This window comes from Oncorhynchus masou, chromosome 15 (assembly GCF_036934945.1).
Source record: "Oncorhynchus masou masou isolate Uvic2021 chromosome 15, UVic_Omas_1.1, whole genome shotgun sequence".
Taxonomy (NCBI): Eukaryota; Metazoa; Chordata; class Actinopteri; order Salmoniformes; family Salmonidae; genus Oncorhynchus; species Oncorhynchus masou.
Window position 1 is genome coordinate 10557038 of NC_088226.1, and position 27676 is coordinate 10584713.

Below are 27676 nucleotides of genomic sequence, written 5' to 3' on the forward strand. Positions count from 1 at the left end.
TGCGTCTTTGTAGAGAGTGGGTATATTGATACACCACCCAAAGTGTAATTAATAACTTCAGCATGCTCAAAGAGATATTCAATGCCTGCTTTAATTTTTTTTACCCATTTACCAATAGGTCCCCTTTTTTCCGAGGCATTGGAAAACCTCCCTGATCTTTGTAGTTGAATCTGTGTTTGAAATTCACTGCTCAACTGAGGGACCTTAGAGATAATTGTATGTGTGGGGTACAGAGATTAAGTAGCCATTCAAATGTAAAGTTAAACACTTATTTCTGATAAAGCAAGTCCATGCAACTTATTATGTGACTTGTTAAGCCAATTTTTACTCATGACCTTATTTAGGCGAGCCAATACAAAGGGGTTGAATACTCAGACTTATTGACTCATTTTTTATTCATTTGAAAAAATGTCTAAAAGCATAATTCCACTCTGACATTATGGGGTATTGTGTGTAGGCCAGTGACAAAAAAATCGAAAATTAAATAATTTTAAATTCAGGCTGTAACAGAACAAAATGTGGAAATAGTCAAGGGGTGTGAATACTTTCTGAAGGCACTGTACATGTCATACCTCACTTTTATGCAGAACACAAGACTCTCCCATTATTATATCAATGAAAAGTAAATTGCAGTGACTGCCCTCAAAACAGTGAGAATGGGAGGTAGTTTTGGATTTCCACCATGTTTTGAGAAGAGAATTGACTAGTTTTGATTAGATTATTAAATTCCCCATCAGTTCTCTCTCGGTTCCCTGGAGGTCCTCTACTTTCTCTGCCTGAAAAATACACATTTTACATTTCCATCATTTAGCAGATGCTCTTATCCAGAGCAACTTACAGGAACAATTAGGGGTAAGTGCCTTGCTCAAGGGCACAGCACAGATTATTCACCTAGTCAGCTCGGGGATTCTAACCAGTGACTTTTCGGTTACTGGCCCAACACTCTTAACCACTAGGCTACCTGCCGCCCTCTAACTGTGGCCTTTACACTCTGAAGTGAGCTCCTCTCTGTGGGGTAACTCATTCTATTCAACGAGGCACGTCTACTGGCTCTGTTTCAAAGTTGGGATTTTACTGAACTTCACACACACACACACTCAGCATGAGATCCACAATAGTAGTATAATGGAGAGAATTTTGTCTTGGGCTAAACACGAGCAGCAGAGAGAATCTCCAGTAAACACACGTTGACAGAAACACTGCCTGTTCCTGGCAGTTCAATGCAGTTGGGATGGTAAAGCAACAGAAGGCATGTTATTTGTTCCGCCAACACAGTAAGGTTACAATATGCAAAATAGAAATTCTCACAAAATCGTGCACGAGAAGCGTACCCGTAGCTCTCTCTTTGGCTGGTTAATTAACCATCATTTTGCAACTTGAAAGACAAAATATGCTAAAACATCTCCGCCAATAAAGTGTGTTTTTTAAATTCCCTTTTCATGGTGTCTGTTTGAATGTTGTGTGGACCTCAGACAACCCCTGAACATCTTTGTTAAAGGGATTCTCAGTACTTTTGTATACCGTTTAGCCAGTAGTTCTGAAAGTAGCACTCATGAGCCAAAAGAGGACTCCGGAAATGGTAGTACTGCAGATACGTGCACCACGTCATTGCTCTTGCTCTAGCTCTGCTGCGTGGCATCAAGTGCATCTTGCTAGCTGTCACTCATATGGCGAGCGGCTGAAGCTCATTGGTTGAACTCAAATTGCTTAGGGGGCAAATGTAGGGAAAATTGGTGCAGCACAGCTCCCAGAAAAACAGTTGCTTTCAACTATGGATTTCGTGGCTAATTAAGGGAAGACGGTAATTCTGCATTTATGAACTACATATTGACACATCCAAACCCAAAAAATGATTCCTACTATGTGGTGCATTTTCTGTCCCCAGGAAATATCACTTCTTATTTAGTTTAAAATGTGAATTCCAAAGACTTGAAATATAAGGTCAGGTATCCTTTACTTTAAAAACACAAACATTTGGATCTTGAAAGGAAATGCCTTTTGAACACTTTTTTAGAGTGGAGGGTAGGGTGGATGTAGTAGATGTAGGGTGGACACTTTTTTAGGGTGGATGTAGGTGTTTTTGCCGTGTCCCCGGGTGTTATTCATCAACTTCCAGGAGAAATATAAGCCATAAAATAACGGAAGGCATGTTACTTTCTCCGACAACACTAAGGTTACAATACGCGAAATAGGTACACAGAAATCCTCACAAACTCATGCACAAGAAGCACGTAGCTCCCTTTTTGGCTGGTTAACCATTTTGCAACATGAAAGGCAAAATATGCTAAAACATCTCCGCCAATAAAGTGTGTTTTCTAAATTCCCTTTTCATGGTGTCTGTTTGAATGTTGTGTGGACCTCAGACAACTCCGAAACATCTTTGTTAAAGAGACTCTCAGTACTTTTGTATAATAATATCTTCTTTCATTATTTTATAGTCCTAGTTATATTCTCTCTCAATAACTTTCTTCCATGATTATTGTATTTATTATAATTGCATTTAATCCTGTTCAAGTGTTCACCATTATGATATGATATACTTTATTGTACATTTAAATGGAAATTCATTTTGTGACGCCAGAATATAAATACACAAACACAACACAATATACTACATGCAGTACAATTTTTTTAAGTTAGTACACAAGTCACACATTTACATTTCCACATATTCAAAGTCTCTGCGGCCCACTGACCGGCCGTGTATTGGGCCTGCATCTGTCCGATGTCCCACTGTTCAGCATCCCGCATCTGTCCTATGTCCCACTGTTCAGCATCCCGCATCTGTCCTATGTCCCACTGTTCAGCATCCCGCATCTGTCCTATGTCCCACTGTTCAGCATCCCGCATCTGTCCTATGTCCCACTGTTCAGCATCCTGCATCTGTCCTATGTCCCACTGTTCAGCATCCCGCATCTGTTCAGCATCCTGCATCTGTCCCCCACTGTTCAGCATCCCTGTCCTATGTCCCACTGTTCAGCATCCCGCATCTGTCCTATGTCCCACTGTTCAGCATCCTGCATCTGTCCTATGTCCCACTGTTCAGCATCCCGCATCTGTCCTATGTCCCACTGTTCAGCATCTTTCATCTGTCCTATGTCCCACTGTTCAGCATCCCGCATCTGTCCTATGTCCCACTGTTCAGCATCCCGCATCTGTCCTATATCCCACTGTTCAGCATCTTTCATCTGTCCTATGTCCCACTGTTCAGCATCCCGCATCTGTCCGATGTCCAACTGTTCAGCATCCCGCATCTGTCCTATGTCCCACTGTTCAGCATCCCGCATCTGTCCTATGTCCCACTGTTCAGCATCCCGCATCTGTCCTATATCCCACTGTTCAGCATCTTTCATCTGTCCTATGTCCCACTGTTCAGCATCCCGCATCTGTCCGATGTCCAACTGTTCAGCATCCCGCATCTGTCCTATGTCCCACTGTTCAGCATCCCCATCTGTCCTATGTCCCACTGTTCAGCATCCTGCATCTGTCCTATGTCCCACTGTTCAGCATCTTTCATCTGTCCTATGTCCCACTGTTCAGCATCTTTCATCTGTCCTATGTCCCACTGTTCAGCAGCTCTTTGGCTGATGGAATGAAACTTGGCTTGCTCCTATTCTTACTGAACAGTGAAACCCTTAATCTCTTTATGCTAACTCAATCTTGCTCACTCACAGAGCTATGGCTAATTTAGGCTCCAAATTTCCACCCTGTTAGGTTCCACCCTGGTAAGATTATGCACCTAACAGGTTGGAAAATGCACACAAAAAAAGTGACCAATATGTTTTTCTGAAAGTCAAACTGGTAGAATACAAAAATTATGAGATCCAAAAAGGCACCGCAATGTAGGAATGAGTCACCAAAGTTCCGGAGCATGTCTTTGAGTGGTGACACTCCATGTGAAGTCTGTCAGAATGATGAATCCTCCTGTTATTTGACCCAACATTCACCTCACCCACCTCTTCTTTGAGGATTCAAAGTCTGGGATTTGAATAGATTGAGGACATTGAAGTGCTTCAACCTTCGAAAGGAACTATGGTAACTTTTTTTAATCATATCTCAAACTTGTCACTTGGTTATAGCAGGCTGTTTTATGGATAAACAAAAAAAATAAGGATATTCTAGCCCTGGATTACATTACATGAAATAGGTTATGCTGTATAATTGCACCAATATCTTCAAAGGACCGACATTTCCCGACTGACAGTTTTCCTCATGGGTGCTTTGCAAAATGCCAACTTGTTGCCTACTAAATGTTTTCTATGAGCAACTGTTTGTGCTTTACTAGGGTAGGTTAATGAGAAACTACGTCTTCATGAGTGAATTTGGTGACAGTGTGTGCGAGTGAGTATGGCTTTGTGGACATCATGGGAGCAAGTGAGATAGGAAATGACTAATGTCCTGCTATTGACTGTCGCAGCATCCAAATTATTACTAAATGTCAACACGTTGAAGTCAATTCAAAGATGCTGTGAACAGAACCATTTATCAAGCAAAGGATTATCACCACAGTTTCATGTTGTCGTTTTTCATGACAAAGATTGCCACACTAAATCACTTCTTAGGATGAATTGTCCGTATCAAGTATCTAAAATGCAAATTGCTATTCAGTCGCTGCCTGAGCATACAAGTTGAAAATATTTCCCTAATATTCAAGTGAAGTGAACATATACACTTCTGTAAAAGTGCAGTTTTTGGAGTGCAGCAACTGCATCTTATCGTTTGATCTTTGAACACAACAAGTCTATTTCACACTTTCTCCAACAGCTAAATATCTTTACAAAACAGGTTCCTCAGAATCTCAGCATCCCCTCCACCTGAGCATCTGTCTCCACCTGACGTTTTCTGTGGTAAAGTGAGACTCCACCACAAGGTCTAACATCCCAAGTGCTTAATAACAAGATGGAAATTAATTTACACAACCACCTTTTTCAAGCAACCACCTTTCATCAAGCTGTAGATCAAAGCTCAATCTTAATCAGGAATAACACTCATTCTATTTGTGTGTGAGCGGAGTTTGTTTGTGTGTGGTGCCGTATGTGTGTGTAAATGGCACATGACAATATTTAAAACTAAAATAGTGTATACATCTCAATAAATAGCTGCAGGAAAAGAGGCAATTAACTGGGAGAGTAAACATGTCCATCTGTTGATGGACAAATATCTGGGAGTATCGAGTAGACGAGCTGTGGCGAATGTAAAAACATCCTGGCTAACTTAATTTATCCCCTCTCCCACAGTCCTCCCACAGACACACGCCAGCACAGATGGCCCAGCTCTCTGCGCTCTCGCTCAGCAGATGCACACTAGCATTAATCATAAAACAAGACTTACAAAGAGAATTTAACCCTCTCTTACATGTACTGTTCTTTGCCAATCCTCCCTGGCTCCTTGTGGTATTTTTCTGATTCTAACAAAATGAGCGTACTATTCATGTGAACCAAATGCTGGGGAAGGTGGACTCTCTTAATCAAAGTTTTTTGTCCTCTGAAAAATGGTCACCACATACCTTACAGGAAGTTAATTTTCTTTCTCACACAACCCCGCTAAGAACTAAAAGATACATCAATAAAATGTAATTGCATCAAATAGGCTCGGTAATAGTTAAATTGTCACCATTCGAACTACAGTACTGAGTGTAATTCTGTTGTCATTCTCATTTTACATGATTAGTGATTTCCCCTATTCCCTAGTGGACTTTATGCCCTGTGGTGAACGATGGTCATGCCCCCTTGTCCCCAGCTTGCAGCTTGAGCTTGGGGCATCCTGCCAACACCCTTTGATAATGTTAGTGAAATCCTACAATAAATACTATCTGCTATATGGGTCATTTGATGGGATCGGGATGGGAGAGATTCAGAAGGCAACTGTGAAAGCAGAGCATGATGTACAACTAAAGGAGAGCCATGGGGCCAGATAGCAGGGGTGTTGCTAGTGACATTTAGAAAATTCACCCAGTCAGTGTAGTTGAAAGAATTCTGAGAGAAGATGTTTTAATTTGATGTTACTTCATACTATAAATCTAGAAGCATTTATTCTGTAAACATAATTTTTACCACCTACACCTCGTTTTGATGATGGCTGAGCATACTAGTCCTCATTACGCATTGTAAATATAATATGAACACACACAACTGGAATCCAATAATAGCATCCAGACGATCAACGTCTCCTGAAGTTTAAGTCCTGATGCCCTTCAGATCGACAAGCTCAAGAGTCATCTGGGAGTTCAAGATCAGGCTTTCCACAATCTCCTTACCTTGCTGCGTCCGCCTGTGTTGAGACGTAGAGGGGTGAGGAAGGGGTCAAAGATCATGTGACTGGTCTCGACGTTGACTGGCGACTGCCTCTTTCCCATGGCACACAGGTTCCAGGCGGAATTCACCAGCCCCCAGAAGGATGGTACTGTGGACAACAAGCACAGTTCAATGTCCTTTATCATGTCTAATGTCTAATATCATGTTGATGTGTGAGATGAGTAAGTTCTTAAAACAGCACTTGGACTATCAACACTTTGACAGGAACCACTGAGGAGGAAACACTGAGTAAGGAAATTAAGTAAAGATATCCCTTTAATTAAAGTCCTTGCCTTACTGTAACCAAAACAGCAGCAGTTAGAGTATGGAGTACGCCATCAGCACAACATTCCATATTATGATTGTACAGTACTAGGAAGAGCTATTTTGAGAGAAGGGCACGTGAGTAATTCCAAAGTTGATTATGTATGTATGTATGTATGTATGTATGTATGTATGTATGTATGTATGTATGTATGTATGTATGTATGTATGTATGTATGTATGTATGTATGTATGTATGTATATGTATGTATGTATGTATGTATGTATGTATGTGTATGTATGTAGTGTATGTATGTATGTGTAGTGTATGTGTATGTGTATGTATGTATGTATGTATGTATGTATGTATGTATGTATGTATGTATGTATGTATGTATGCATGTATGTATGTATGTATGTATGTATGTATGTATGTATGTATGTATGTATGTATGTATGTATGTATGTATGTATGTATGTATGTATGTATGTATGTATGTATGCATGTATGTATGTATGTAGATCCTACTAGATTTAGATCTAGATCTAGATCTAGAATCAGTTTAAATGCTCCCAGAATCTGATTTAAGATCAGCTGGAATAATCGTAGTTATCCGTCCCTCGTTACTTGCACATGACAGAAGGGACTGGGGAGAACCCTCCTCTCCTCTTAATATGGCTCAGAGCCTGGCAGTGGCACAGGAGCAGGGCAGCTGTGACAGATGTGGCAGGCATCAAGAGTGCCATCACTACCCCTTTCTGACATCACCCAGCCGTGATTACATCACGTGGGTCGGCTTGAATGGAGTGGGCCGCCCAGCTGTGAAACAGATGAGGGTTCAGGACTATAACATTCTCTCCCTTAGCATAGGGATTAGAGGCTGATACTCATCTGAACTGCCGGACGGAGACTCTTAATTCATGGGCAAGGGGCATGCCTTCATGAGCAAAGCCCAATGGTGGTTAAGGATTATCAGATCAGTGCCACAACCCCTTATAGATGTTTCTACAAAAAGAGGAAAATCATGACTAGGAGTCAATTTCAGAATTAAGAATCAGCTAATGAATCAATCAGCTAGTGAATCTGCTAAGTAGAGAACTCTCAAAATAATCTGAATAAAGATTCAACTAGCAAATGAGCAATGGATTATAGCCAACCTAAGATGATCAGTGACCTATATTACATGCTGATCTTGGCCAAACTACTCTTAATGCATAATAATGAAATACAGTAGATGAGGATCTGGAATGATGTTGGAATTTCTGAATGTCAACAAAGCTCATGTTGCATATCTTCCTGCTTTCTGAGCCACCACATTGTTTACCAGTTGTAGCTTCATGTGTAGTGGGTTCAATATAGTGTTTATCAAAAAAACAATGTTTAGTCAAATTCACACAAAATGAAGCCTAGGCATTTTTAACTAAACTATCATTGTTTTAACGAACTGATCCAGGGAAAAACTAACACGGTTGTTGATAGTTTCGAAGGCAGTATTTTGGCAACAATTATTACTTTTTGCCAAAAAAAATGAGGTAATGTGACATACAGTATGTAAAAGCCTTTGTGTCCTGAAACAGTCATGCAACTGTGTTGTAATCCCACTCAGTGGCATTTGGTGAGCACAACAGTCGCAAGCAAGAGAGGATATGTGAGAACCATACTCAAAGGAAGAAAAAAAAGATAGCATTACACTCAACTCATGGCAATAAAACTGTTGTTTTAACTTTTGAACCACTTTAATTGATTGTTGATTTGGTGGAGCAAGAGCGATAAAAACATCTAAATAAATGACGAGGCATTCATTGTTAAGGATGCTTCATAGGGCAGATTCAAACAAACGTTATTGTTTTGGCAGCGAAAGGTGCTTAGAGATGCACCTGGACATTACTGAGGCTGAGCAGGAAAGACAACAATTTCCATTAGAAAACTCAGCTAGAAAAGTTTAAGTATGTCTAAATCCTCACGTGTGAACTCTCACCCCCTTTACCCATGCTGCATAGTGATCATGATCTCTATTCTAGTACAGGTATATTATTGGATCAGGTAGCAGGTGCATGCAGCAGGTGCAATGCAGTACGTCCCAGCCAAGAGCTGAAAACCAGACCCTACAGTACAACTACCTCTAGGGAGACTTCACAACACGTGTTGGGATATGCAGCTAATTGAAGCCTAGAGGTTTTTTCCAGAGGAAAATAGTCAGGATATAAACATAACGTTACAGAGAACAAACTAAAATGAGAACATAAATGTCAATGGGTCTGGAGAGACCACTAGGACTGAGGACTGGCCAATTCACAGCATTCACAAAATTCACTCTGATTTTATATCAAAATGACCAGGGAAATCCTCCCCTCAGATCGTAGGGATTACATTTCCAATTTTCGAAGCAGCATAAACAAAGAAGACAAAATTGGGACAGGTTTCTGTCTATTGAACCTGCTGAACTGTGCAGCGACACTCCCGACTCCAGTGTAATGCTTTCCTAAGGTCCTGTGGATATAATTAAAGTGGAGGAATAGCTGATGATCCATCATGCAGTAATATAAGAGAGCAGATGTCTTGGGATGTGAGAGAACTACAGATGGAACTACAATTAGTTAAAATAACTGTGTTGCAACTGCAAAATTGTTTGCCAAATACTAGGACACAGTAGACCTTTTCACACTCAGACAACCGACTCATGAAAACTATAGGATATGGAGTGAGAAAATCAAATCAAGGTTTATTTGTCACGTGCGCCGAATACAACAGGTGTAAACCTTACAGTGAAATGCTTACTTACAGGCTCTAACCAATGGTGCCAAAACAAGGTGTGTGTGTGTGTGTGTGTGTGTAGGTAAGTAAAGAAATAAAACAACAGTAGAAAGACATTTGAAAAAAAGAGTAGCAAGGCTATATACAAACGCCTGTTAGTCAGGCTTATTGTAGTATGTACATGTAGGTATTGTTAAAATGACTAAGCATATAAGATAAACAGAGAGTAGCAGTGTAAAAGAGGGGTTGGGGGGGGGGGGGGGCGCACAATGCAAATAGTCCGGGTAACCATTGGTTACCTGTTCAAGATTCTTATGGCTTGGGGGTAAAAACTGTTGAAAAGCCTTTTTGTCCTAGACTTGGCACTCCGGTACCGCTTGCCATGCGGTAGTAGAGAGAACAGTCTATGACTGGGGTGACTGGGGTCTTTGACCATTTTTAGGGCCTTCCTCTGACACCGCCTGGTGTAGAGGTCCTGGATGGCAGGTAGCTTTGCCCCAGTGATGTACTGGGCCGTACGCACTACCGTCTGAAGTGCCTTGCGGTTGGAGGCCGAGCAATTGCCGTACCAGGCAGTGATGCAACTCCGGATGCTCTCGATGTTGCAGCTGTAGAACCTTTTGAGGATCTCAGGACCCATGCCAAATCTTTTTAGTTTCCTGAGGGGGAATAGACTTTGTCGTGCCCTCTTCACGACTGTCTTGGTTTGTTTGGACCAATCTAGTTTGTTGTTGATGTGGACACCAAGGAATTTGAAGCTCTCAACCTGCTCCACTACAGCCCCGTCAATGAGAATGGGGACGTGCTCTGTGCTCCTTTTCCTGTAGTCCTCAATCATCTACTTAGTCTTGGTTACATTGAGGGATATTTTGTTATTCCGGCACCACCCGGCCAGGTCTCTGACATCCTCCCTATAGGCTGTCTCGTCATTGTCGGTGATCAGGCCTACCACTGTTGTGTCGTCAGCAAACTTAATGATGGTGTTGGAGTCGTGCCTGGCTATGCAGTCGTGGGTGAACAGGGAGTACAGGAGGGGACTGAGCACGCAACCCTGGGGAGCTCCAGTGTTGAGAATCAGCGTGGCAGATGTGTTGCTACCTACCCTCACCACCTGGGGGCGGCCTGTCAGGAAGTCCAGGATCCAGTTGCAGAGGGAGGTGTTTAGTCCAAGGATCCTTAGCTTGGTGATGAGCTTTGAGGATACTATGGTGTTGAACGCTGAGCTGTAGTCAATAAACAGCATTCTCACATAGGTGTTCCTTTTGTCCAGGTGGGAAAGGGCAGTGTGGAGTGCAATAGAGATTGTGTCATCTGTGGATCTGTTTGGGCGGTATGTAAATTGGAGTGGGTCTAGGGTTTCTGGGATAATGGTGTTGATGTGAGCCATTACCAGCCTCCATTACCAGCCATTAATCAGAGTAATGATGAAGGGAGAATTGTTCTTCAATAAACAGTGCTTAAAAGGGTGCTGAAAAGCCAAGGGATAATTCAATGGAGCAATTTATTTAAAAGGCAGGCGGGTGTTTTGGGTATTGGTGGGCAGGTAGCAATACCAATTCCAAAGGAGGAGCCTGACTATGTAGAACAACTAGCTAGGTTTCCATCCCGTTGGTGACAGATTTTCATGCGAATATTCTAAAATCCTCATAAAAACATGCACATTCTCTTACCAGAAATGTTTCCATCAAGTAACAGACTTGTTTGAGGGTAAAAGGCTGTGTGTGATGATGTAATACACATAAAAATACTTTTCCGGCCTCCCGGGTGGCGCAGTGGTCTAGGGCACTGCATCACAGTGCTAGCTGTGCCACCAGAGACTCTGGGTTTGCGCCCAGGCTCTGTCACAGCCGACCGCCACCGGGAGGTCCGTGGGGCGATGCACAATTGGCCTAGCGTCATCCGGGTTTAGGGAGGGTTTGGCCGATAGGGATATCCTTGTCTCATCGCACACTAGCGACTCCTGTGGCGGGCCGGTCGCAGTGCACGCTAACCAAGTCGCCAGGTCCATGGTGTTTCCTCTGACACATTGGTGCGGCTGGTTTCCGGATTGGATGCGCGCTGTGTTAAGAAGCGGTGCGGCCTGGTTGGGTTGTGTTTCGGAGGACGCATGGCTTTCGACCTTCGTCTCTCCCGAGCCCGTATGGGATTTGTAGCGATGAGACAAGATAGTAATTACTAACAATTGGATACCACGAAATTGGGGAGAAAAGGGGGGTCAAATTTAAATAAATAAATACTGTACTGAATAAAAAAAATACAATTTAGATGGGTTTCCATCACATTTTCAACTCTAGCGATGGTTACTGACAAGCTTTGGTTTGACAGGATAATATTCCTAGGTCTAGACCTTCTTATCATCATAGAGGATTTAACACCGTCTGCTGTAGGAGGTTATTTTGCTCAGCCCTCAAACAATTCAAATCTTACTTTGACACGGCAAGGAGGAATAAGCCACTGCTTTTCTGACCTTTCTTTTGAGCATCTTCCTTTATCACAGCTGTAAATTATTTGGCTGGCTCGCCTACAAATGATTTGGTTGTTAACGGTCTTAAATGTCAGCCATAATCTAGCACTTTCACACAATGTTTTAGCTTTGAGGACAATGTTGTAGCTAGTGTTGCTCCAATACCAAACCTATCCGCTCATCCTCCAGGCCGCCATACCCGCAGGTAGAAATACAGCAGCAATATGCTAGAACATATGTACGTTCATCACATTAGTCGGTGGGTGGGAAAAGGAGGAAGAGGGGCTTAACATTATTATAGCTCTGAGTGAGAGTGAATAATGTAAAGTGTCCTGTGAATATGGACTTTTAATACCATTAGTATTAAATACCACCTAGATTTTTGAGAGCATAGGAATCATAATTATATTCTAGCCTCTTCCCATTCCATTTAAATTCCCCCAGAACTCTTTGCGTGGGAGGGATTCTGTTTCTTCATTCCGCACTTCTTTTTTGCCCCTCAGTCTTTGCAAGGGCATCTGTGTATGTGTGTGTGTGAGAGAGAGGGAGAGAGAGAGAGATAGCTGGCTGTGATCACTAACTTGGTGACCTACTTTCCAAGACTGCAGCACATACAAATAATAATACAGAGTTATGCTCCTGTAAGAATATACAGAAGGAAGGTGATACCTTTGTTTCTGACAAAAGGTTCAGTTGAATTGAAATCTGTATCAAAACGTTAATGGGCCAAGGCATAAGTGCACTCTTCTTGAGCCTGTTTAGATCAATTCGATTTCCTTTCTATTTCAAAAAGTTAAGTCTTAAATTAGATGGCTACAAATGTACATTCTAGCTGTAGAGTTTCCCCGTTTTCATCAAAAAGGGCTTGAGGTGAATGAATGTACAATCGCAAAAACATCCCACCAACTTGGCTTCCACCCATATGACACACAGCACATACACAGAGTCACTGTCACTTGCTGTGTGTGGATGTCTCCTCTCCTGTGTAAAGGTCTCTGTGGTGATAGACAGGAAGCTTCCCTGCAGCTAGGCTGAGAGGCTGAAAGGGCTCACCCCCTGAGTCCACACACTGATACACTAGCAGCAGACATAAAGTTAAAGGTCAGGGAGCATCCCACAACCTCCTACAAAAGACTTCCAAAGGCCTCTGTGTCACCTGCTGTGATCTGTCACAGCTAATAAATAGGCCTTTCTCCTAAGGTAATCCAATGACAGGGTTAAACATAGACCAGTTGAGAACAGCGCTGGACCTCGAGGCAGCAGTTTCTGCTGGTGTCACATATCCTTATAGGAGTCCATTGGCTCATCCAAATTTGCACCATTCCTTGAGGCCCACATTGACAATTGGGGTGGGATGATAGCAGTATCGTGATACTCAATAGTATCGTGGCAAAGGAAACTAAACACAAAGTGGATTTGACTTCTTTAGGAAAACAGCGCTAATGTTGGAAACAAACATCATTATGTAGTCATCCAGAGCAGAACCGGCGCCAGGATAAAGTGAGCAGTGGAAATCGGCGAGGGGGCTACATTTTGGGGTGTTCTTGCATTGGAATTATATTTAATTCTGCTTATCACGCTTTACCAAAATAAACATAAAGTTCAAATGCAGAGACTCCGAGATCATTGAGTGCTTTTGAAGTGACAGGTTGGCGCGAAGTCTGTAATCTATCTCCGCTACGCCGTGTCAGTGTAAAATAGGGTCCTTCTAGCAGTCACAAGGACACATATTCAGCAGGAGGCAGGTAGAGATGCAAATGAGTTGGATTTATTTTACACAGCACTGGGGTTTCAAAGATGACGGCGATATTTAAATGAACACTGGGTACATGATACACATTGACCAACATGGTATGTCCATTTGTTGAATGTAGATTAACAGAGCAAATAAAGGACCATCATAGCAGTTGCCCCAAGGCAGATAAACACTTTGCCCAGGCCCTAAACACCGTCCAATAACCTTTTGGCAATGCAGGGGTACAAACTTCCCCACGTGGGTCTTTTTTTCTAGCAGGTAAGAGAGAATTCTCTCCTGAATTATGCACAGTGGATACTGGGGTTGTCTCCAGACTCCCCAGCTGTGACAACTTCCGTGCCACTCCCAGGAAATGTTTTGCAGTGCAGTCCTTTTCTCTCCAAGCCCAAGGAAAGGGACAGAGTACACCCTGCCACCCTCTCCAGGCTCCGGAGAGAGCTAGGTCATCATCAATTCAGTGTGAGTCAATGCCGGGATGAAAACCTCACTCATAGGAAGAGCAGAGGAGCAGGAAGGAGACAATTGGGCCGCCAACACTTAAACTGGTAAACTTGACCCCGCCCTTATAAATCTAAATCAAATATTACATGCCAAGGTGTACAACGTTATTCACTTAGCATACCACAGAAATGAGACGCATTTTCCCCGCTTTTTATGGAAACTCAAAGGAGTCATACCTAACTGCCCCAGTGGCTTTCCATAGCCCACCTACACACACAGTGGCGCGCCCTGTCCATTGTGCTGACAGCGAAGATAGTTTTAGTTTTAAAAAGAGCTAAATCTGAGGGGGGCTAGGCCCTCTTTAGCCCCCTCGTGGAGCCAGGGACGATTCAGAGTCACATGTATTTATTTCCCAAGATATAGCACAAACTATTTTACATAGAGCAGGTTTTCAAAGGACCACAGAGTTTGGTCTGCTACATTTTCATTTTTGCTATGGAAAAAAACATTGTCATACTGGTATCACCCTGACCCTATTGACAATAGTGTAAGTCTTGGCAATTGATTCCTGCAAAACAGGAAGTTGATTCCTGCAAACAGGAAGTCACCTTTCTGTTTATGATATAATAGTTATGTCAAATGTACTTTTTAACGAATAACAGCCTTATGTTGTATTACTGAAATTTTACCAGACTGCACTTGACTCCATAGTTATATTGGTCATTCGATCCTTCCTCCTTGAAAAGGTCTGAGACCTCTATTTTATTCATTGTGCTGCCATTCTTCTTCTGTATACTTGTATGTCTGTGCTCCCCTTGATTATGGAATGAAGAAGCACAGGGAGGGAGGAAGATGGAGAGAGGGCTGTGATAAAAATTTCATAAGACCTGCAGTCAGAACAGTAGTGAACCTGAAGCTCCTGCTGCAGAGACAGAGAGCGGAGGAAGAAGCCAGCCCATGTCAATAACACTGCCCAGGAGCAAGAACGTTGGTAACAAGCGAACCCTCCTGGTTAACAATAAATGTTCCCTTCCCAAAACAGAGAGGAATGTTTGGTCTGGCTTTCTGTTACAAAACAACCCACTGGACAAAAACTGGTTGAATCAACATTGTTTCCATGTCAGTTCAACAAAAATAATGAAATATGATGACATTGAATCAATGTGGAAAACTGATAGGACCATCTCTGAATAGTGGGCCATGGGACACCAAGGCTTTGAGTTCATGTGATGTCAGTGTTTGTTCAACATTGAAAATAATTACCTGGAACAAAGCTCCCTTGGACTGCATCTTTGTACGCCCACCAACCATCATGAATCTTTGGTGAAATTAGCTGTGCTGCAGTAGGAAAAAAACAAAACCACAGAAACTATCATGTTGCTGAAAATGATCATCAACTCACTTGTTAGAACACTATTAACTTTCACTTCTTCTTAAGTTTAATATTACCTTTAAAGAGACAATGAGAGAGATTAGAGATAAAAACTGAATTGAGGCCCTGGCTTTTGTGGTCAGCCTGACCACATTAAAGAGACGTAGGGTTTGGAACGTTCAAGTGGATACCTCCATTTAATAGGATATGTTATGTTACAAATAATAATGGTATGGTTACTTAAGACAGAAATGAAGAGTAGGGAGGTTGGTCCATAACCAAGGGAAGTAGGGTGCACAAGCATTTCGCTACACTCACAATAACATCTACTAACCATGTGTATGTGACCAATAAAATGTGATTTGAGTTTGATTAGGGGTGCTGAGGGTATGGAGGCACCCTCTGAAAAAAGTATAAAAATAAAGCAACCAAAGGTTGTGTGTTCGAGTTGGGTCAGGGACAACTGTAGCATTTAAGCTAACACTTTCCCTAACCTCAACCTAATTCTACTAACCTGCAACGTACATTCTCCTAACCTTTGTCCTTACCACAAATGCTAACAAAAGAACAAGCAGCCTGGAATCAGAGCAAGATGTATAGTACTTCCTTTTTTTAACCAGGCAAGTCAGTTAAGAACAAATTCTTATGAACTGCAGTGTTCAGGGGAAGAATGACAGATTTTTACCTTGTCAGCTCAGGGATTTGATCCAGCACCCTTTTGGTGACTGGCCAAACACTTTAACCACTAGGCTACTGCCACCCTATACGTCATCCAAGATGCATTATACATTTCATCATCCAATTCGTATTGATATTGTTCGGCAGGGTAAGACGTGATACTACACGTCCTCCAATTCATATGATATTGTACAACAGCTATTCCATTCATAACATACTTAATGGAGGGGAACAAATTTAGATCCCAAATCCTATGAATTGCCCTGAGGCCAAGTTGTTGTGGTACAGGCGGGAGAGCACCTGCCTCTGCACCACACAGGATCTGGGGATCGTGCCCCCTGTCAGTTGTCCTCTCTCTTACTCTCTTGCTACATTGGTGGCAGGCAGCAATGGGATCATTCCGGAGGTTTCTAGGGCGCTGGTTTGCAGACGGTGCTCTGTGCGAATGGACAAGTCTCGAAGGGAGAGAATACTGAAACACTGTTTATGTGAGTGGTTCCACTGCCTCTATCACAGGCCCAGGGTTTTGTGGTACATCACTTGCCCTCTGCACTTCTGGATCTTGGGGTCAAGCCCCACGGTCAGCTGTTCTTCACACTGAACATCATGTCAGCGGTCATGATGATAAGAACATAATATACAATGTATTGCTGTCTGGCAGATGTAAATAAGAACAGAAATTAGATGGATCTTTTCAAGTATGTTTATTGACAAATGAATCTCTGTCATAGCTTATTTTGGGAAAGAGGCCTCCTAGGATGATGTAAGATGTGGGTAATAATGATATCCATGCAACATGTAAAGAGCAACGCCTAATGTTGAATCTAATCTCAGCATTACAAATTTGACAGGCGCAAAGAGATTTTGTAAAATGTTCTCTCATTTGTACCAAATTGGGGGCGGGACAAAAAACAATCTATAATCCTAAACACAAATAGCCTATTATATAATATTATGACTAAGATTCACGAGAATGGCTAGATAATCAACGATTACAGTAATTGTGTTGCCAACTCACGCGCAAGTGGAGCAAAGATTTGCTTTATTGACCTTTAAAGACTCGTCATGCTTAAACCTACATTGAAACAATTATTGGTAGACAGCTGCAACACCCGTGCCCTACATTGCACGGTTTATAGTTGCAACCGTATCATCAACAGAAGACTATACTGTATTTCCTTATCCAAATACATTTAAATGTGTTACAATATTCAGGGGTTTGTTCAAGCCCTGAAGTTCATCACTTCATCTCAGTAATTACATTTAATAACCGCAGGCTTCGAGGCTTACCTGATGTACAGATGAAATATGCTTGAAAAATCAAAAATATTTCCCAAACGATATGCATTCTTCATTCATTCCAAGTTAATTTTGCAAAAGCTTAAATATATTAATTGTAAAGTTTGAGTTCTTAACGATGACAAACTTTGATGAGGCATTTTCCCCAATCCGTCAACGATCCAAGGTGTCACTTTCAGAGTGGGGCGCGCTCTGCCAAAATGGTATGCCAAAAGAACGCGCGTTAAAAACCACTACCGCTCAAAACACGTTGTAATGTGAGCAATAAAAAAAATATATTCTGTAATTACGACACGATGCCGTCGTTCGCTTCGCCATTGAATGTGTTTGAAGACCGAGTACGAACTAAAGCTACATGACTGGCTATCTTTGAGTGGACTCAACTTGTCACTGCGTGCCGCAGACCATCACCATGGGCAGACTGGTCTCGTGGACTAGACGTAGCATAGTAAACGTAATACGGGACACTCAAATTAGTACAATACTTTATGTTTGGTATGCTTATATAAGATAGTAGGTTACTTAAGGTAAAAACAAAAGGAAAGTGGTTGGTCGTGGTGGTTGAGTGACATAACGCAAAAGTCTAGCAACTCAAAGGTTACATGGTCAAATCTTATCACAGACAGCTTTTGCATTTGAGCTAATTAGCAACTTTGCAACTACTTACTTATTCTTAGGTACTTTGCAACTATTCAGTAGCGGTGCATGGGTAATATCACTGAGGAAGCCAAGGCAGTACAAAAGCCATATTACGTGAAAATTGCATTGTTTGCTTTATAAGCTATTCGTTCATACGCCACCGTGATATACAATAAGGCAGTGACAAGAAAAAGACAACAGTCACACAGTGGCGGAAATAATTTCAAATACACATATGTTAGTTTCGTCACAAAACCGGAGAGCAACATCTGTCCAGTGAAGTCCACAGAGAAAATATAGCATGTAACAAGCAGTTATGTGACCTGCAGCATGGTCAAGCGTGTTAATGTTTTCAACAGTTTACTAAACAACTACTGATTTAGAACCACAGAGTTACACCAAGAACCATCAATTTGAACATCGTCAAATCAACAAGGCTATATACAGTGGGGCACAAAAGTATTTAGTCAGCTACCAATTGTGCAAGTTCTCCCACTTCAAAAGATGAGAGAGGCCTGTAATTTTCATCATAGGTACACTTCAACTATGACAGACAAAATGAGAAAAAAATCCAGAAAATCACATTGTAGGATTTTGTATGAATTTATTTGCATATTATGGTGGAAAATAAGTATTTGTTCTCCTACAAACAAGCAAGATTTCTGGCTCTCACAGACCTGTAACTTCTTCTTTAAGAGGCTCCTCTGTCCTCCACTCGTTACCTGTATTAATGGCACCTGTTTGAACTTGTTGTCAGTATAAAAGACACCTGTCCACAACCTCAAACAGTCACACTCCAAACTGATACAAATTGTAATTTGTAACATATCATACAACATGGATGATGGACATCCACAAATGAATACATACCATACGAAAGGAAACATGTCATACTAAATGTAGCGTCTCGGATTTCCGTATAGAATAATACGAAATACTCTGAGACCGTGTTGCCATGAGACAGTGACATGCCAGCAAGGTGTGAAAAAAGAATGATGATCAGTCAATAGATAAACTGCTCTGAATCTATATTCTTTACTTTTATTAATTCATGTAGTAATGTATCTTAACAGGATGGGCATGTAGCCTACGTTTTGGCAGTTTGTAATGTATTGCCAAATGGCCATATTTATAAGGCTACAAGTTTTAATTTGTGTGATTAAATCTGTGCTTATGATACCCACAAACCATGACAGGCCTACACAATACAACAATATAACTTAACCCCTACCTAGCCCATAATATTGGGAAAAATGTAGATACATTTCATAATTTCCCACATAGCTAAAAAATACAAGTTCAATGCAAATTAATGGATAATGTGAACACTTAGAGACATCTGGTGGTTGTACTTAGCTAGTACATCTCCAGGAAAAATGTTTGCCGATATACAAACATGGAGGTATTCCACCCATTGTAGACTATACTGTACATAGTCCCACTGTAACACCTATAGGGCTTGGATATAATTGAGTTGAGAAAACAATTATTGTTGGGACCCTATAATTGGTAGTCAGCTTTCCACTGGATCAGGTGTTGGACTAAGGGTTAGGCCTATACTGTATGACAGACTGGAGTTTGGGGCCACTGGCAACTATGGGTTCCTATGAGAACTCATGTTGCCACTAATGTCAATACTAATATTCTAACTGCAGGCTAGTATTTCAATAGCCATTTCATTGTTACATATGAAATTCACTTATTTTCTGAGGATCCTCCCTGAGGATTTTCCCCTTATTGTTTCTCATGTTTGCAGATGCCTTTTCTAGAAGGTGATACATCTTCCCTACAATGTAAGACAGTACAAATGTGGTGTACTCAACCATCTCCTTCTTTATTTCCTCCTCGCCTAGAGACATGATAAGAAACATCAGGATCAGACACATCAAGCAAAGAAAGGATACACAAAGAGAAGGAAAGCATAGAATGAGAAGACATACCTTTACAATTCTACATATTGAAGAGGGGCATGTATATGATGGTGGGGTCACTCGGTTGCCCTCAGACACGTAGCAGTCCTTTGGACGGTCTTTTTCATTTGTCACACTGTCGCCTATTTTGGGGAATGGATTTGACATCTTTTTTTAATAGTCCCTGGAGTGCATCACATTCTGTGGGGAAAGAAGGTATTAGTGTGCGTCCCAAATGGCACCTTACTCCCTATAGTGCTTTACTTTAGACCGAGAACCAGGGACTCTGTTCAGAAGTAGTGCACTACATAGGGGAATACAGTGCCATTTCGGACGAAGACTTGAATGTGGCCGAACCATCTAGGCCGCGGGTGTCACATTTGGATAGAAATATAGTATAATACGTCAAAAGAGATTTCTAAGTGGGAATTAAGGGTAGATTTTCCTCAAATATGTCCACTGCGCTGAACATCACATCTCCAAACACTTCACCAGTTCATTTTCAAGCTCTCTGGCTCCAGTGTAAAATGGGTCTTGGTTTAATTTGGTTTGTCTGCAAAGTAGACCGATGGAATATTCCTATAGTTATGCTACTCTCCCAAATACCACTAGTACAACAAGTATGACCAATCTATCTTATCATCACTGTCATCATCAGCAGCATCACAAACAATCATAGTTGTGACTGGATACAGAACCAGATACAGTGCCATTCTTTTTCTCCTTTCATTTATTCTAATTGTTTCTCTCCCTCTGTACCAATCGAAGAGCACAGAGTAATACCTTTAATCCAGTCGGTTGTGATCTCCTTTTCATCTGCCAAAGCACATCCCAATATATCTGTAATTAGTGACATCACCATTGAAGAACATACAGTTTGTGTGGCTCAAACTGATTCAATTTATCACAGGTGTTCATGTATCTGTTACATAGTATTTATAACAGGGCCAACACTAACTATAACACGTAAATGTGCAACATACTGTATCTATGTATCATCTATTAGAGATGGGCACCAATATGGAAAATCTATCGACCATTTAGATTTTTCGATACGATTTTGACATCGGTTTACAAAAAAACATTGCAAATGTCTCTGAGCAGAGAACTGCTCGCTAATTGCCACCTGGGCCAGGTGTGAATGTTCTAGGAGCGTAAACCTACGGTGCACAGACCATTTGGGGAGCAGGTACTCAAACCAAAAAATCTGCAACCGCGGTCACAGACTCGTTGAACAAACCTGACTGATTATTTAGTTACATAGAAGCAATAGACGGTCACATCGTAAGAGCTAATTAAATGACACATATTTAATACGAATTTCATGACGACTTGCGAGATGTGGGTTCAGAACAGCAAGGACAAAAACTGTATAGATGTTTTTTAAGGGGCATGTGCTCTGTACAGGTAAAGCCCTATCTAAAAGTTCTGTGGGAGGAATTTGTGCATGCAGAACAGTTATATGTTTTTTTGTTGTTGTTGCATAATAGTGTAGGTGAACAGAAAAGATCAACTGATGTCATGATATTCTTTGCTTATATTGATCAAACAATATTGATATCGTGGGCTCCCGAGTGTCGCAGTGGTCAAAGGCACTGCATCTCAGTGATAGAGGCATCACCACAGACCTTGGTTCCGATTCCAGGCTGAGTCCCATAGGTGACGCACAATTGGCCCACTGTTGTCCGAGTTAGGGTTTGGCCGTGGGAGGCCGTTATTGAAAATAAGAATTTGTTCTTAACTGACTTGCCTTGTTAAATAAAGGTTACATTAAAAAATATTTAATACTTTTTTTTCCTAAAATGTATCGATATTGGTGCTCACCATTTGTCTATATGTATATCATGTAATCATTTACAAAATGTAATTTTACATTTTACTATGCAAGATAAACACTAGACCCATTGACAGATTCAGTTGAAGTCGGAAGTTTACATACAATTAGGTTGGAGTCATTAAAACTAGTTTTTCAACCACTCCACAAATGTCTTGTTAACAAACTAGAGTTTTGAAACAAGAGTTTTGGCAAGTTGGTTAAGACATCTACTTTGTGCATGACACAAGTCATTTTCCCAACAATTGTTTACAGACAGATTATTTCACTTATAATTCACTGTATCACAATTCCAGTGGGTCAGAAGTTTACATACCCTAAGTTGACTGTGCCTTTAAACAGCTTGGAAAATTCCCGAAAATTATGTCATGGCTTTAGAAGCTTCTGATAGGCTAATTGACATCATTTTGAGTCAATTGGAGGTGTACCTGTGGATGTATTTCAAGGCCTACCTTCAAACTCAGTGGCTCTTTGCTTGACATTATGGGAAAATCAAAAGAAATCAGCCAAGACCTCAGACAAAAAAATTGTGGACCTCCACAATTCTGGTTTATCCTTTGGAGCAATTTCCAAACACCTGAAGGTACCACGTTCATCTGTACAAACAATAGTATGCAAGTATAAACACCATGGGACCACGCAGCCATCATACCGCTCAGGAAGGAGACGCGTTCTGTCTCCTAGAGATTAACGTACTTTGGTGCAAATCAAATCAAAGTGCAAATCAATCCCAGAACAACAGCGAAGGACCTTGTGAAGATGCTGGAGGAAACAGGTACAAAAGTATCAATATCCACAGTAAAACGAGTCCTATAATCTGGTGTGTATTCGGGAGGGAGATGGGTGGAAAACCGCGTTTAATACCACATCTGGCCATTAGGAGTACCTCGTCATGCCATATGGGTTAAAGAATGCTCCAGCCATCTTTCAATCCTTCGTCGACGAGATTCTCAGGGACCTGCACGGACAGGGTGTGGTGGTGTATATTGACGATATCTTGATCTACTCCGCCACACGTGCCGCGCATGTGTCTCTGGTGAGCAAGGTTCTTGGGATGACCTATACGTGAAGGCGGAGAAATGTGAGTTTTCCAAACGCGCCGTTTCCTTCCTGGGTTATCGCATTTCCACCTCGGGGGTGGTGATGGAGTGTGACCGCGTCAAGGCCGTGCGTAATTGGCCGACTCCGACCATGGTAAAGGAGGTGCAGCGGTTCTTAATTATTATCGGAGGTTTATCTGGGGTTTTGGTCAGGTGGCGGCTCCCATTACCTTTGCAGTGGTTGGCATAGGCGGACGGAGCTTTCCTTCGTTTGTTCACCGACGCGCCAGTGTTGGCGCATCCGGACCCCTCTTTGGCGTTCATAGTGGAGGTGGACGCATTCGAGGCTGGGGTTGGAGCCGTGCTCTCACAATGCTCGGGTATGCCACCGAAGCTCCACCCCTGTGCTTTAAAAAAAGACGTTCGGGCCGGCGGAGCAAAACTATGATGTGGGGGACCAGGAGTTGTTGGCTGTGGTTAAAGCCCTGAAGGTGTGGAGACACTGGCTCGAGGGGGCTAAGCACCCTTTCCTCATCTGGACTGACCACCGTAACCTGGAGTATATCCGAGCAGCTAGGAGACTGAATCCTCGTCAGGCAAGGTGGGCCATGTATTTCACAAGATTTAGATTCACGATCTCGTATAGACCAGGTTCCCTTAACACTAAGGTCGACGCGCTGTCCTGTCTCTACGACACAGAGGACCGGTCCATTGATCCTACTCCTATCATTCCGGCGGCTAGGCTGGTGGCACCGGTAGTATGGGAGGTGGAAACGGACATCGAGCGGGTGCTAAGGGGGGAACCTGCGCCTCCACAGTGCCCAGGGGGTTGTAGGTACGTGCCGCTCGCTGTTCGTGATCAATTGATTCGGTGGGCTCATAGTCTACCCTCGTCGGGTCACCCGGAGATTTCGAGGACAGTGCGGGGTCTTAGGGGGAAGTACTGGTGGCCCACCTTAGTTAAGGAAGTGCGATTCTATGTCTCCTCCTGTTCGGTGTGCGCCCAGAGCAAGGCTCCTAGGCACTTGCCACGAGGGAAATTACAACCCCTTCCCGTTCCACAACAGCCGTGGTCCCATCTATCGGTGAACTTTCTCACTGATCTTTCCCCGTCTCAGAGAGACACGACGATCCTCGTCGTTGTGGATCGGTTCTCTAAGTCCTGCCGTCTTATCCTGTTGCCCGGTCTCCCTACGGCCCTACAGACTGCGGAGGCTCTGTTCACCCACATCTTCCGGCACTACGGGGTGCCCGAGGACATCGTTTCTGATCGGGGTCCCCAGTTCACATCCTGAGTGAGGAACGTCTGGGGGTCTCGGTCAGCCTGACCTCGGAGTATCACACGGAGAGTAATGGGCAGGTGGAGAGAGTGAACCAGGAGGTGGGTAGGTTTCTGAGGTCGTATTGCCAGGACCTGCCGGGGGAGTGGGCGAGATACGTCCCCTGGGCTGAAATGGCCCAGAACTCACTAAGCCACTTCTCTACCAACATGTCACCGTTTCAGTGCGTGTTGGGGTACCAGCCGGTTCTGGCACCATGGCATCAGAGCCAGACCGAGGCTCCTGCGGTGGAGGAGTGGGTGCAGCGCTCTAAGGAGACCTGGAGGGCCGTCCAGGAATCACTACGTCAGGCGAGTGGACGGCAGAAGAAGAGCGCTGACAGTCACCGCAGTGAGGCCCCCGTGTTCGCACTGGGGGACAGGGTCTGGCTCTCGACCCGAGGAGCACCGGTTTGAGTGTGTCAAGAACTGCAATGCTGCTGGATTTTTCACGCTCAATAGCTTCCTGTGTGTATCAAGAATGGTCCACCACCCAAAGGCCATCTAGCCTTGACACAACTGTGGGACGCTTTGCAGTCAACATGGGCCAGCATCCCTGTGGAACACTTTCACTACCTTGTAGAGTCCATGCCCAGACAAATTGAGGCTGCTCTGAGGGAAAAAGGGGGTGCAACTCAATGTTCCTAATGTTTTGTACACTCAGTGTATATTTGCCTTCACAAAAAGCAATTCAATTAATCAAGTAGTTAATGACTGTCATGTGTCAACTTGCACTAAGTACAGTACCTTCCATAGGTCCATTTATGAAGCAGTATTTCTCTATGACACTGTAGATGGGGTAGGGATTGGTCGCATCTCTCTGCTACTCCTCAGAAAGACGCCGATTGTCAATCTGATCAAAGACAAAGGAAAAGATACAGGAAACAGAGGTTGTAACGAGTGTAAACTACTGCAATAATGCACAGTTCACTGCCAGTGAACTGTGGATAAACAATGACAAAATTATTACTGAGCATAGGAATTAATACAGGATGCATTTGTATTTATTATGGATCCCCATTAGTTCCTGCCAAGGCAGCAGGTACTCTACCTGGAGTCCAGCAAAATTTAAAAAACATGCCATTACATTTCACACCCATTAAGTGTGTGCCCTCAGGCCACTACTCTATTACCACACATATCTACAAACCAAAATCCATGTGTACATGTGTGTGTATGTAGTGCGTACGTTATCATGTGTGTGTGTGTATGCGTGTGTCTGTGCCTCTGTGTGTCTCTTCACAGTCCCTGCTGTTCCATAAGGTGTATTTTTATGTTTTTGTAATGCGATTTTACTGCTTTCCTATGGTGCTGACCTCTTTCATGACCCCGGCTGCTGTGAAGACACCCTAGACGTCTGTGAGACAGAAAGCCCTCCACCTCCACTCTGTCGGTTAACCAACCCTGGACCGCTCCAAAGCCTACACTGGGTCCCTTTATGGTCTCAATCGTTTTGTCTGGACGACAGGCAGCTTCTTTGAACAGGGAAGATATGCTTGTGTGTGTGTGTGTGTGTGTGTGTGTGTGTGTGTGTGTGTGTGTGTGTGTGTGTGTGTGTGTGTGTGTGTGTGTGTGTGTGTGTGTGTGAGTGAAAGTGCAATGAGAATCGTGGGTTATAACGTGCTATCAAAATCAATGCATTTTCTTTACTGCGAAATACATATTTAAGATTTCTTTCCATGAACCTACTTGCTCTCTACTTGTGTTCTAATGTATATATTTACTGTACGATAATACACGGTATCTGTCTGTGCTTACCAGGTGGACTCAGACACTACACGCACATACAGGAGAGGGTCCAGCAGGTCATCCATGCCCATCTGATGAAGACGCAAGCATGGCCACTGCAGCCCTTTGTCCACCTGCTGAACCTAGCAGTGCTATGTGTGACATGCTCTGATTGTTTCAATATGAAAAGACAATCAACAAAGAACTCCAAACAATCATGAAGGTTGTGTTCTTTACACTTGGAAACCTCTTACTCATGTGGCTGTCTACATTTAATTCAGTTTCACACTGTTAAGTTGAATACATTTCATGCAGTTCATTTTGCTGCCATGAGAGGAGAAGAAATCCAGGGGTATCTGACAATTTGATCCACATACCGGTTCACAGTTGATGTCATTCCTCCTCAACCATTCTAGAATGATATGTTTCTTCTTCACAACATACTTCTCCCCTACAACGAGAGTGAGACTTCTGAACTGTCGGCTGAAATTAACAACACAAATTCTTATTATCAAAGGAGGCAATAATTAACAACAAATGTGTCATAGTACAAATGATCAGACTCTTAACGTTTTGTGAATTTCTTGAATTTCTTGAATGTTTCTCCATGATCAAAGTAATTGATTGCAAAATGGACATCATGCGTAGGCATACAAGGTTTCAAAACAGAACTGGCCCTGAAAGTATGCCTCCAGCATGCCATATACTTTATGACATGTAGGCCTAATGTACACTACATGACCAAAAGTATGTGGACACCTGCTCGTCGAACATCTCATTCCAAAATCATGGGCATTATTATGGAGTTGGTCCCCCCTTTGCTGCTATAACAGCCTCCACTCCTCCACTCTTCTGGGAAGGCTTTCCACTAGATGTTGGAACATTGCTGTGTGGACAAGAGCATTAGATGTTGGGCGATTAGGCCTGGCTTGCAGTCAGCATTCCAATTCATTCCAAAGGTGTTCGATGGGGTTAAGGTCATGGCTCTGTGCAGGCCAGTCAAGTTCTTCCTCGCCGATCGCGACAAACCATTTCTGTATGGACCTCGCTTTGTGCACAAGGGCATTGTCATACTGAAACAAGAAAGGGCATTCCCTAAACTGTTGCCACAAAGTTGGAGGCACAGAATCATCTAGAATCTAGAATGTCATTGAAAGCTGTAGCGTTAAGATTTCCCTTCACAGGAGCTAATGGGCCTAGACCAAACCATGAAAAACAGTCCCAGACCATTATTCCTCTTCCACCAAACTTTACAGTTGGCACTATGCATTCAGGCAGGCAGCGTTCTCCTAGCATCTGGAAAATCCTGACTCGTCCGACGGACTGTCAGATGGTGAAGCGTGATTCATTATGCCAATGGCGGCAAGCTTTACACCACTCGAGCCGACACTTGGCATTGCACATTGTGATCTTAGGCTTGTATGCGGCTGCTCGGCCATGAAACCCATTTCATGAAGCTCCCGACTAAACTGTTTTTGTGATGACATTGATTCCAGAGGCGGTTTGGAACTCGGTAGTTATTGTTACAACCAAGGACAGACAATTTTTACGCTCTACGTGCTTCAGCACTCGGGGGTCCCGTTCTGTGAGCTTGTGTGGCCTACCACTTCGCAGCTGAGCCATTGTTGCTCCAAGACGTTTCCACTTCACAATAACAGCACTTACAGTTGACTGGGGCAGCTTTAGCATGGCAGAAATTTGACAAACTAACTTGTTGGAAAGGTGGCATCCTATGACGGTGTCACGATGCAAGTCACTGAGCTCTTCAGTAAGACCATTCTACTGCCAATGTGTGTCTATGGAGATTGCATGGCTGTGTGTTTAGACACCCGTCACCAATGTGTGTGCCTGAAATAGCTGAATCCACTCATTTCAAGGTGTGTCC

General features: G+C 42.8%; 1 protein-coding gene across 1 annotated transcript in view; it reads right to left on the reverse strand.

The window, feature by feature from the left end:
* The window catches only part of LOC135555585 (carbonic anhydrase-related protein 10-like), a 28835-nt gene extending 11108 nt beyond the window's left edge, over positions 1 to 17727 (reverse strand). The window contains exons 1-3 of the mRNA XM_064988152.1: positions 17314 to 17727; positions 15237 to 15311; positions 6257 to 6402 (exon numbers count right to left, since the gene is read on the reverse strand). Coding sequence (XP_064844224.1) covers positions 6257 to 6402; positions 15237 to 15311; positions 17314 to 17371 — 279 coding nt within the window. The 5' untranslated portion in view covers positions 17372 to 17727. The remainder of the gene's footprint in view (positions 1 to 6256; positions 6403 to 15236; positions 15312 to 17313) is intronic.
* Between the last annotated feature and the right edge of the window lie 9949 nt (positions 17728 to 27676).